Source organism: Tympanuchus pallidicinctus, unplaced genomic scaffold, assembly GCF_026119805.1.
Source record: "Tympanuchus pallidicinctus isolate F22 unplaced genomic scaffold, pur_lepc_1.0 scaffold5, whole genome shotgun sequence".
NCBI lineage: Eukaryota > Metazoa > Chordata > Aves > Galliformes > Phasianidae > Tympanuchus > Tympanuchus pallidicinctus.
This window is the reverse complement of record NW_026294769.1, coordinates 5,405,660-5,418,423: the sequence shown is the minus strand read 5'-3', so window position 1 is coordinate 5,418,423 and position 12,764 is coordinate 5,405,660. Positions and strand designations below refer to the sequence as shown.

Here is a 12,764-nt window from a genome sequence, read left to right as displayed (position 1 = left end):
GACATGTAATGCAGCACAAAGGGAGGCCCACACTGAACAGAGATGTAATAAAAATGCTCCCAAGAAGGACTCTAGCAGCACATCCAAACATAAACATTTCAGCCTACAGTTTTCTTGTCCTTCCTCAGCCCTAATAGTGTTTAAGTTCTTGCACTGGGGTTGGAAACAAGTCTAAGAAGAATGCACTGCTGTCTTTACATGAAGAAGGAGAACGGCAATATAGGAAGGCACATGTCATATGATAAATCCTTCTCACTCTTCTAAGAACATTTGTTGATAGTTCTCTATCTCCTCCCATCTCAGGTGGGCATATACTGCTCATCTTAAGAGACAAACTATGATGTTACTTTAGTCCTAACAGAAAATACTTTATATCCTCTTGATGTTGAAAACGTGGCAGAACTGACATGCTTTCAGATCCTTTGCACCATTTGAAGGCTAAGGTACCTTAAAGGTTTGTTATGAAATGAGTTTAATTAAGGAATTATATCATGTAGCTCTAGGAGCTAACCTCGGTCACAGCCAAGAGACACTGATCAGTGTTTGTGTACAAATATGTTTGTAGTTCAAGCTGAATGGTCTCCATATAAGCTGCTTACAAATAAGGTACTGATCAACTAGAAGATGACGATTAAATAAAAATGAAAAAAAAATGACACCACGCACACACAAAAAGCCCACAACCACCCAAGAAAAGGACTACTACATTACTTCACCAAGAATAGAAACAATGGAATGCTCTTCTCTGAAAATACCTTCTTAGGCATGAAAGTGGTGTTGAGCCCCAAACCATACGCCTATGCATAACAGGCCTCCCACTTTCCCACAGTGAATCCCTCAGTGAATTCTACAATAAACCGAGTGCTTGACACATGATGAGTGGCCCAAGCTGAGACTTGCACATCCTCTTTGCACCAGCTTTTTCCTCCTTCTTTGTTCAAGTTGACACTTTTGGAGCTTATAAAACTCCAAGACTGACTGTCCTAGATGCCTTGCATAAAAGAGTCTCTCATTCTCAGCAGTATCATCTGTGACAAATGCAGTTTTATATCTTTGTACCAAAATGAGTTCTGTATTGTACTGCTTCTCCATGTGTTCTCCATTTCATTTTCCTCTCGAAGGAGTTTAACGCAGTAGGAATACTCATTTTTTTTATCTGAAAGCTGCTCCTAAACCAAGATTTTCAAAATCATCCAAGATGTTCTTTCCTGTCTATTTTTTCCTTCTTCCCTTCTTCCTTCCCTCCCTCCTTCCTTTCTTCCTTCCCTCCTCTCTTTTCCTTCTCCCTTCCCTTCCCTTCCCTTCCCTTCCCTTCCCTTCCCTTCCCTTCCCTTCCCTCTTTCCTTTTTTCTTTCTCTTCCCTTCCCTTTCTCCTTTCCTCCCTTCCTTGCTTCCTTCCCTTCTCCCTTATGTCTTTCCTTCTTTCTTTCCTTTTGGTTTTGCTCGTGTCAATATTCCTGGGCTTTGTGCCATAAGCTCTATGGAGTGGTAATTTGTTTGTCAAATGCCTTTATTCTTTACAGGGCTCCTTTGACAGCTGAACTTCATGTCTCACAAAATATCATTTTGTGCTGTTCTTAAAAATGCTTCTTGAGAAAGGGTTTCATTTCAACTATGTCACATCAGATTTTGAGTGTTTGTTCGCAGCAGCTCTGTTCTGTCTGAATCCCTAAACTACAGATATGAATTTGGGTCCATGTGAGTTTCTGTCTCTAATCAGTCTATGAAATTTCTCATACACAAGAAAGGCTATTGTAGTCAATGCGTAAGTTAGAAGAGGGACTGCTGGCCTCTTTGGCCCTCCAACTCTGAGAGGAACACCTTCAGGTAGTCGAGTGCCATGAGATGTGCAGCACAGGACAAAACTAAGGAGGCTAGAGGTTGCCAAGGGAGCGGTTTGCAGCGGCTACTGCAATACTCCTGTCACTGCATTTCAGGGTAAGATTCAGCACAGCTGGACTGCATATGGGCAGGGACACAGGCTGGTTGCATTGCAGCACAGCTGGAGACGAGCACTGCCCTGATGTTCCTCTCAGGGAAAGACAACATGGCCATCCATGGCCATTCTGAGCAAATCCATTTAATACTAGTGGTTAGTAATTAACTGCTGATTACAGAAAATTATATGTTTAGGCTAAGTCACATTGTCCTTCAGAAGAACCTCAGCTGGCAGTTTAATGAACCAAGCCCCTGAAATCATGATTTTCCTATTCCTCTGATTTGAGAGAACTGAGCAGGGGCTGTAGGCATCTTGAATCAGGACCATAGGGAGAACCTGTAACAATCTGCTATTTCATAGGATTAGAGTGTAATTAAAGTTGCCTGATGACTTGTCAGTCATTAGCACTGGTACTTATTTCAACTTGAGGTAATTAGCTCACCTCTTGATGAAAATGCGTAATTTTTTCAAGTTAAATACTCACAAATCTTCACATTTTAGAATCTTTTTTTGTGGTGCTGTCAGTTTTCATATTCTAGGCTCTCTCATATGGCTCATGTTGCCATTGCAAATGTTGACAAAGACATAATTTGTTCAAAATTATCTGTATATGCAATAATTGTCTAGTGTGTATTGGGATAAATTTGGGAAAATGGGCTTTTTTATATGTAAGATTGTGTGCTTCAGAAAAAAACCGTTCAACCTCTGGTTAAATCAAATCAGAATTGAAGCAATTTGTCTTTTTTAAGTAAGGACATACAAACAATGAAGTGGCCATGGAAGGTGCCATGGCAAGATGGAGACCAACTTTGCGTATGGTCTGACAGCAATAGGACAATGGGGGGGGGGGGGGGGAAGGGGGAGAGAGAATGGTTTTAAACTAAAAGAGGGGAGATTAGGTGGATGTTAGGTGGAAATTCAGGTTAGATATCAGGGCGGTGAAGTGCTGGCACAGCTGCCATGTGGTACCCCATCCTTGGAGGCGCTCAAGGCCAGGCTGGATGGGGCCCTGGGCAGCCTGACCCGGTGGGTGGCAGCCCTGCCCATTGCACGGGGCTGGGGCTGGCTGGGTTTGAGGTCCCTTCCAATGCAAACCGTTCTGTGATTCTACAACGGAGCCTCTGCGAGCTTCAGGGTCTACTGAGGACCCACCAGAAAGTGAAACGGAATATCTGAGGCGCCCAGACACCTCCCGCCCCCTGAACTGGGGCACCACACGCCTGTCCCGGCGCTGGTCGCCCTCAAGCCGGGCGCTGCGTCTTTAAAGGCCGGGGCCGGGGCTGGGCTTTTCCCTCCTCCCTTCCCCCCCCCCGCAAGGCCCGGCGGTGTGGGGCGCCGGGAGGAGGCGCCTGCCGCTAACAAAAGTCGGCGATCGGGAGCTGTGCCCGGTTTCCCTGCCCGGCAACAAGTGGCTGGAGGGGGCTGCCCGCGCTGCGAGGAGGGAGGGAACGAAGGAGGGAAGAAGAAGAAGAAAAGCCAAGCCAAAGCCGAGCCCGCGCGCTGTGCGGCGGGTCCCGTGGATTACAAGTGGGGCAGGGAAGGCGCCTTCGCCTCGAGATGGTGGGCGGCGGGGAGCGGCGGTGAGCATGAAGGCGGCAGGATGGGTGCCAGCAACGGCAAGCAGTACGGCAGCGAAGGTGAGCAAAGAGAGGGGGGAACTCGACTTGGGAACAGCCGTAGCTCGGGGGCGGACACCCCTCCGCGTCGCCTATCGCCTGCCCGTGCCCCCATCCCTCGGCGCAAGTCGCGATAGTGCGGGAGTTGTTGCAATTGAGTTGCGCTCGTGAGGCTTTGTGAGGCTTCCCGACTCAGGGTTCCTATATCGTGTGCTATGCTGTATGACTGCTTCCTGTCTGAACAGAAAAAAGGAGAGAAGAAAAATCCGCTCCGGGAAGCGGGTGGGGGAGAGTTAATGTTCTCCAGCTGTTATCCATAGGTCCCGCTCCTGCCATTTCGCTCCGCAGAAGTTGAGCGCGTCGGGTTGTCGGTCCCTGGGAGTTGGGATCAGAGCCTCTTCGGGTGCCTCCCAACGGGGAAATCCTGCCTTGTCCCCGGCATGGGAAGGGTTGGCGTTTTATCGCTCCTGATCGCCTGCACATGCCATTGTCGAGGGGTTTGGGCGTGATGCTGGGAGTAGGGCTGCGTCTGTTGGCCCGCAGGAATGTTTTGGGAGCGGGAGCTGGCTCGTTGTGAGAAGGAGGCAGCTGTCATGGCTGCCCGCGGGGACCACGGCGGGCAGTGGGATCAGCTTTTGGGATGGCAGCTGCTTGTGGCACTGACCATTACCTTGGTTGGAAATAACAGAGCGATGGAACGACAGCAACAAAGAACAAAACTGCAGCCAATAGTTTGGTCTTTCAGTTCGGGTCACTTGTGCCGTGCGTTGCCGGTGTGCTCTAGGACTGGCTTTCCTGGGAGCTTTGCACAGCATCATGTGCTGTGAAATGCAGTGAGGCTCCTGATCTCTGCTTTATCTCTGGGTGATGGAGAGGAGAATAGATCTAGATTTGACAAAAGGAAGCCTTTGTGATTAGGTACTCTGTTTCCATCTGGGGCTTCCAATGCCATTGGCAACCAGACTACATTACTGCTGTAGAAAGGTGCTTTTAATACCATGCAGTCGGGCTCCCAGTAGAGTGGAGGCATCATGCCTCTCTGAAGAAACCGTGTCCCGTTATGCTGTGCCCTGAGAGCAACCTGTGTCTCTAGGTTGAAGTCAATAGAGAGGAACTTGTAATTGGGTGTGTAACTTTCAGTATTGTGTGCTTTTAGGCTAACATGGTACTGCAGCATGTGCAGTTCTAGAGATGGAGGGAGGCATCTCAGTTTAGCTAAACTTCTCTGGTGCTGTCATCTAGTTCACTGCTTGCTGATGTCTGAACTGGGATCTCAGGAAGAAAATTGATATGATTTTTAAAACTACACTTGCTTTACGCAGAGTTTTCTTACATCTTGTAAATCTGTAGAAAATCAGGGAATTGTCTGCTTAAAGTACTCATCTTTTCACCTTTGATATTACAACTTGTTTCAGAGTCCGAGTGAATAATTCCTCGCAGTGTATCTCTTTTCCCCAAACTTCATTCTGAAACAGGATAGCGCTAGTCTGAACCCATCTTAAATGTCAGTAGAAGTGCTTCTCAGAAAAATGGACAAGGTATGACCTCAACTCTCTTTTTCAAAGAGAGATTTAGCATACCAAATCTTGTTTACGGGAGTTTACCTAGCTTTAGAAGTAAATCACTGAATGCAGTTTCTTTTGCTAGTCATCACGTGGTCTTTCAAAATGCTTCTTTATGGGGATTGGCTTACGAGAGCTTGTTTCTCTAGAAAAATGCAGAGCTTGAGATTTCAGGCTTACCTTAGTGTGTGGTAGATCCTGAGTGATGTGTTAAAGCTCAGAGCTGGTCTGTCTGAACCTGTTCCAGAGGTCAGGTCTGAGCAGCATGACAGAAGCTTCCAGGTTACTGGAGCAAGAAATCCATTTGAGCATGAAGCAGTTCTTCTGCGGCTTGCACTGATGTAGTGGAAACGTGGCGTTAGTTGCTTTCTCAAGAGTGCTTATTGTTGTCCTTTGCTTTCTTGCCCTAGGGGTAAATCCTTCACCTTTCTGTCACTGATTTAATTCTTTTCTTGATTTGTAAGGGGAGGCGTTCCTAGTTTATGTCTTGAGAATGGAAGGAGCAGCCGGTTGTTGCTGAAGCATTGAAACTCAGGGTTTTTTTTTTTTTTTGTTCAAGGATCTCTGTTTAAAATACATTTCTGGGGAGAGCTACAGCTGAATAAATAAGGCACGATTCCTGGCCTGGAGATGAGGAGGCTGGAGGGAAGCATATCCCCCTGTATGTGTTGCTGGGCTGATCAGACACCTAGCCCTGCTGTGTGCAGCCAGTGGTGAGGGAGGGAGAGATGGAACAGCAGCTAGGGCAAGGAGATGGATGTCCTGAGTCAGCAGCTTTGCTGACAAGCTGACTTGTTTTTTCTTCTTGGATCTGCACGTGTAACTTCAGAAGGCTTAAGTGGAAACTCTTTGGGAATAACTTTAACCCAGTTCTGGTTTTGAAAATCCTTCTCCAAACTTTTTTTGGCGAGCATGCTGTTCTCAAACTACTCAGGGGGTAATTCCCCATGCAGCTCCATGTGTTGTACTGATGTGAATATGGGAGTGGAAGCCTCGACACATCACCGAGATGGCAGCCACAAAGCACAAGCAGCACAGTCAGTGGAGGTGGCTTCTGGTGCTTGTGTAGCATGGGCTGGTGTGTGCAGCTGCAGCTTTCCTGGAACTGCGTTGTTAGCCAGCGTAAAGCACCATGGTTAAAGAGGACCATCTGTGTTCACAACAGAGTAGGTAGTTCTCTTAAATCCTTTCCTTCAGGAGGGGGATAATGTTCCCAGCCTACTTTGCAGACCCAGTATTTCATACTTGTATTCTCTTTGTTGGAGCTGCTACTGAACACTGCTTGTGAACTGTGCTGCTTTTGCTTGCAAACCAGATCTCTATTTATGTGGTGCTGGTGAAGGTTCAGACTCATGAGACATTATGTGAAGAAATCTTTTTCTCCAAAAATTCCACTGCTAAGGATCTGTAGGTCTATTAGGATTTACTTCCCCATGACATGTTTGAAATTTGACTTTACAAGTGATGCTTATGTCAGGTCTGAACAGTCCTTTACCAAGAGAGTGGTGAGGTGCTGGAACAGGCTGCACAGAGAGGTTGTGGATGCCCTGTCCCTGGAGGCATTCAAAGCCAAGTTGGACTGGGGCCCTGGGCCTGGTCTAGTATTAAAGGGGGAGGTTGGTGGCCCTGCATGTGGCAGGGGGGTTGGAGATTCATGGTCTTCGAGGTCTCTTCCAACCCAGGCCATTCTGTGATTCTACGAACAGCAGTATGGCATGGTGGTCTTGCACTAGAGAAACTTTATTAGTGATGAGTAAGGTTTTTATTAAATAAGAGTTAACTCACAGCAGTTTATCTACTTTTATCATTAGTTTATATTGTTTTTTGGCTGAAGTGCCTCACTGAATATTTTAATGAAGGTAAGGGAATGGAAGAAACGGTAAAAGTGTTTTATAGAGTTATTTAATGATGAAATCGTGACTCCTCTGCTGAAGTGTCCTCTCTGTACACTGTATCATCAGTAGCCAGGGAAGTTTTTGAGGCCAGTGTTTGTTTATCCTCCCTGTGAAGCTTGTAGAATGAAGAACTTCATCAGGTTAGGTGCAAAGTGTCTCCCAGGCTGTACAGTTTATTCCCGCTTTGTTTTCATGTCTGAGTTGAGTTTGTGATAATTTTTGTCTAAGTGTCCAGAACTTGGGCTTTGACAGTTGCTAACCATAAATGACCATTGTAAATGCTGGCAAGGGTAGGCTTTTCTTGTGCAACATACAACTGAGCAATGCAAAAGGATTGTGTTTGTGTGTTTATGCAGTTTGTCTCCAAATAGTAATTTTTTTCTAAACCGTGTGCTTGCATTACTTTTCATTGTTCAGCTCACATGGTCTGGGGGATGGGGGGTGGAGAGAGGGAAGGGTCAGGGTCTGAGTCTGGGTGCTGTGCTTTACTGGGCTGCTGCTTCCCGTTTCCTACTTGTGAAGCACATCCATATACACTCAGAATTGCCTGTGTGCTTTCAAGTCGAAGTTGCTGCTCCAAAAATCTCCTCAGAGTGCTTAGCTTTCTGGCATTTTCCATCCTTTGGCTACTTCTGGATTCCTTACTTCTGCTAACAATTCCTAACTAGGAGTTGGTTTGCTTCTTTGTGGGTCTTGTTTGTGTTAGGAAAGTGACTGGCAGAAGGCAGTGGGTGACATCTGAAGGCTGAAGTACACAAGTGGTTTAGTTCTGCTGTTTGTTTTGTAGTCAGCCATATTGGTATCCTTTAATAAATTAAGGCAACTTTAATTCAGGAGTAAAAGCCCTTCAGAATACAAAAATGAGTGGTGGATTGTCACTAGAAGTTCAGCTTTCTTAATGTAGAGATGAAACAACCTTTTGTGGAAATACAGAAGTACAGCGTGTGACTGAATGGATGCGCTGTTTGTTGTTCCTCATTTAGGTTGAATCTTGCTGTGTTACGTTGAGTATTGCTGTAGCTGACCTCAGGGAAAAGTTTAGTTTGGTCTGGTTATGTCCCTCACATCAGCTGCGTCAACAGCTTTGCTTTAGGAGTTTATTGAGATAAAACCCTTCCCGTGGTCAATACACAGACATTATTAATTCCTTGAAGAATGGCTGTGGGCTCTGCCGAATTCTCTGTAAGTAGCCATCTACAAAGGCAGACACCACAATAGCAGTCAGGTAAGGGTGCAGTGAATGGCAGCTTCCTGTTGTCTTACAACAGGACACAACAGTGGTCTACAGCATATGTCATCAAGTTGATAGTATCTGCTCTGTTCTTGAGCTCCTCCACGAGAAATCTCAGAAAGCCATCCCTAATATGATGCTTATGTTAAAAGACACAGGTAGGCTTGCAGTCATAGAGACTGAATTGTAGAAAGGTCTGGAATATGCACTGTTTCAAATGCTGCCTTGAAGGAAGGTTTGAGTCAGTTGGGTTTGGCTGGGTATCGAAGACAAAGGCTTCAGCTTGGTGCTGGCAGCCAAACTCAACAACAGCCATTTCTTAGTGAAGTACATCTCATCACGCTGCGTACTTTGTGACTTCTGCCTTAAATAAGTAAATGGTGGGATGGGAGGGAACTTGCTGGTTATTTTTCCTTTTTCCATATGCATTTCTTCTGCTCCACCAAACTGATGTCTGTTCTAAAAGTGCGTTTCCATACAACTTGGGGCTTAACACATTGGTTTCTATTTGAACTGGGTAATTATTGCAGCAATCAGCACGGCACTTTTTCCTTCCTGTGCTCAACAGGACTTTGCTGAAAATGCAACCCCAGCTTTTATATATCTGGCTCTCTTTTAATCAGAGCTTGTGCTCTGATTTTAGTGGATCTTTGCTCAGTGTCAGGGGCTTGTTTTAACTCATCTATGCGGAGTATTGATATGCGAGCATGCTTACTGTAGCATTTGGAAACTAGTGGGATAGTAACCCTTGAACTCAGGAGTCATGTGGTTAGACTTGTTGCTATCATATCCCTGCTGTAGTAGTGTTCATGTTAGTGAAGTACTTAACCTGGTGCTCTGTACTGTAAAGCATTAGGAGCATGATGGGGTAGTAAATCCTTCTGAAGAACCTTTGTGGAGAAAAGGGAGAAGCAGGAAGCTCTCTTTCTTGCTTGTGTCTTGAATCAGGAAATTCCTGTCTCCAATTCATAAATTTGTCATATCAACATCTTAAATCACATGACTCTTTCTCAGATTTGTGTACAAATGTGTATAACAGCAGGAGAAATAGTAATATACTGAAGTATTCTGAAACACTCTACTAAATTGGAAGAAGGATTTTTAATAATCTTTCTTGAATCTATTTTAAAACTTATTTTTCTTAATTTCCTTTGTTTCTCTAAGCACACTAATGAAATTTGCAGGTAATGCTATGAAAACAGCAGTTAAAAGCTCAGATGTCTTGTTCTAAGAAACAAAAAAAAATGGTGGGAGAAGCTGGAAATGTTGAAATAATATCAATGATAGTTCATCAGGAAGAGAACTCCTTTTGATCAAGAGTCAAACAGACTGGTATGGCAGTGAAAGGAGAATTTGGATAAGGTCTAGTCATTGCAGCACACGGTAATCTTGTATGACTGCTTGTACTATGAAGAATCAGACCATCCATTTAAAGCTCTGGTACTCCTGTGTTACCAGAGAGCACCCAATCCTTTAGGTGTGTGTGACTGGATGAGATAGAGGGGTTTAGTTTTGTTTTTTTTTTTTCCTTAAATCATGTTTTGAAAACAAAACAAACAAACAAACAAAACCCACATTAATTAGACTATGTATTTCAATTAAATCCCATCCTTCGAAAGCAGCAAAGCTGCTGTGGGAGTTTATGAACAGTGTGTCTGCTTGAGAGTTACTTACAGTGCTCACGAGCTTGTATGAAATATGTTGTTGGTTTCTCAGTGCACGATGATGGTAGTACTTGCTCTAAGACAGTGGCTGCCAACACCAATTGGAGTACTGCACAGTACTACCCTTGTACAGTACCTAGTCAAATACATTTCTATTCTCCATTTTTCATTTGCCTTCTCTCTGACAGTTTATAAGAAAATTTCTTGTGGCATCAGCGTAACTTTTTATTTGACTGAGATGATGGAAACAATAAGCTATTGCTGAAATATGTGGTGAAAGTTGTTGATGTTATACTACTACGACTCATGCTTTTAGAATTTTTGGAACCTTTGGATTTATTGAGAGGTATAAATAAAAGCCTCAGAGCAGTGGGATTTCAATTCCAGTTAGCAATGCTAGCATTAAGTTGAAACTAACAATATGCTTTTGTATGTCAAGAAGATCTAGTAGTTGACCTCCCTCCTTGAGTTCATGTTTGATTGTACTCTTTTGTAGCCAACAAGCTTGAGGGCCCTCATCTGTTTTTTAGCAGGGCTTGAGAACATAGGTGCTCTTGCTGCAGAGCATTTTGTTGAGGAGTTATTTTCTTATTCTGGAACGTTGGACTGCCAGTGGAGATCAGCACAGGCAGTAACATTACACTGACATTTTCCAATCAACTCCTGGCTGTATCTTGATGTGTTTTAGAGTCTGAAGTACACCGATAACATCTCCGAAGATGTCCAACTCTAGCTCAAAGCAGAGCCAGCTAGAGCAGGCTGTTTAGTACCATATCCAGCCAGATTTTAAGCATATCCAAAGACAGAGCTGTTACAGCATCTGTGGGTGCGTGTTCTATTGCTCAGTCACCTTTATAGAAGAGAGAGGTGGGGGAAAAAGTGTTTTCTTATATTAAGATGGAAGGCTTATAGTTTGGTTTGTGCGCATTTCTTTTTGTCTGTTTGCTGGCTATCACTGAGAAGACTTTGATTCAGTCTTTGTTACTTGGGAAAGTCTCCTCCAATCTGTCCTGCTAAGAGGTCCAAGTGCTCTCTGCTTCTCCTCATATGCTGGATGTGCCAATCTCTTCATCTTTTTGGCTCCTTGCTGGACTTTCCCTAGTATGCCTGTATCTCTTCTGTACTGAGATCCTAACCTGGACCCAGTACTCCAGGTGTGGTTTTATTGATGCTAAGCAGAAGGGTAGGATCACCCCTCTCATCTTGCCAACAATGCATTTTTCCACTCTGAAGACAGAGGTGATTTTTTCCTTCCATCCAGTACTCAAGAACCACTCCCAATTGCCATAACCTTTCCAAGATAACTGAGTCACCTTGCCATGGCCCTAGCCAGTTTCATCAGTGCTGAGATGCATCTGATCAGGCCTCATGGATTTACTTCTGATCCAGTTTAAGTGTTCCCCAGCTACATTCTGTTCTGCTGGCTGCTTGCATGTACAGAAGGTACTACTGGATTTTTGTCAGCAGAGTTCAACTGCAGCAAGTTCTGGCAAGTGCTTAGGCTGTCTTTAAGTAGCTGATTATTTCTAAAAGTGTTTTGTAAACCTTTGTCTGCAGCTGGTTTAGAGATTATCAGCTTTTTATTTTATTTTATTTTCTTATTAAAACCTTACAGTGGTAAGGTAGAAGTCTTCCTTTCCACTGCTGAAAGAAACTCACTCTTCATATTGACAGTGCTCTCCTGCTCAGGGAGGTTGTGGATTCTTCTTCCCTGGAGATACTCAAGACCTACCCGGACACCTACCTGTGCAACCTGCTGTAGGGGGCCTGCTTTGCAGGGGATTTGATGATCTCTGGAGGTGCCTTCCAGCCCCTACAATTCTGTGTTTCTGTGATCTTCCCAAGACTTCTACTGGTCAAATATGACTCTGTTGGTTTTTGTTGTGTCTGGACAGCATGAATGGTCTTTGTTTTTAGGAAAAACTTCCTACTAAGTTTTGCCTGTTCCGGAAGGGAGAGCTATGCCAGGAACACATTTTTTGCTATTCTAGAAAATGGAGATTGTTGCCTTAATTAATAAGTTATTTTAGGATTAGTTATGGTAGGAAATAATTTCTGTAGTTATTAAGTTGATGTAGCCATGACTTCATCAGTTCCTGGTAGAAATAAAAGTGATTTTTACTAGAGATTTACTTCTTACTACATATTCTAGAATTGAATAAAAATGAAAAGAACAACCTTAAAGCTCCCTTTCAAATTGTGTTGATAGATGTAGGTTAGTACTCAGACGTAGAAGAATTTCATCTAAAGTTGTTCAAAACACAGAGGAGCATCTTCTGGCTTTGGTATGGTATTCTACGTGACACTGATATTAAAACCAAAGTGTAAATTCCAGAGAGCTATCTTTAGGTTTAATTCACCTCTCAGGAACTTTTCTCTTGCATAGGAGAGGAGGTGACTTTCCAGTAAGGTGGAAGGTTGCACATCCTATGCCACGATCAAGTCTGTGAAGGTTTCTGGGATCAGAATTATACCCAGTGTCTGAATTAAAATGTACAGACATGAAAAGTGTCACCCTTAAGTTTTTTTTTCCAAACCATTTTTCTTTGCATTTTTATGTATAGAGTCTACAGTCTGTTAGGAAGTTTTCATTGGCATTCCTTATGCATGGGTAGAATATTTTGCTTGTGTCTTTGTTTCTTTTGGGAAACTATTGCTATTTATTTCTTTGTGAGTGTACCTTTTGTCACAGTATTTGGTTGTCTTTGTGGGGGAACATAAATGCTTGTTGTGAGTATTTTGTCTCTTGCCAGGAACTGCTGGAACAAAGGTGAATGTGAAACTTCCTCTCTCTCAAACAATTACTAATCTTTCCCACTTTGGTTTTAAGTGGCTGCAAGCAAGAGTGTTTCTCATA

The 12,764-nt window shown here is 43.8% G+C and overlaps 1 protein-coding gene across 8 annotated transcripts in view; it reads left to right on the top strand.

Annotated features, from left to right (window-relative positions):
- Positions 1-12,764, top strand: part of FBXL7 (F-box and leucine rich repeat protein 7) — a 310,991-nt gene that overhangs the window by 142,720 nt on the left and 155,507 nt on the right. Inside the window, exon 1 of one of the 8 annotated variants that reach the window (XM_052704050.1) lies at positions 3,263-3,576. The exons of the other annotated variants lie outside the window; for them this stretch is intronic. Coding sequence (XP_052560010.1) covers positions 3,540-3,576 — 37 coding nt within the window. The 5' untranslated portion in view covers positions 3,263-3,539. Of the gene's footprint in view, positions 1-3,262; positions 3,577-12,764 lie in introns of those variants that run through there. 8 annotated transcript variants of the gene reach the window in all.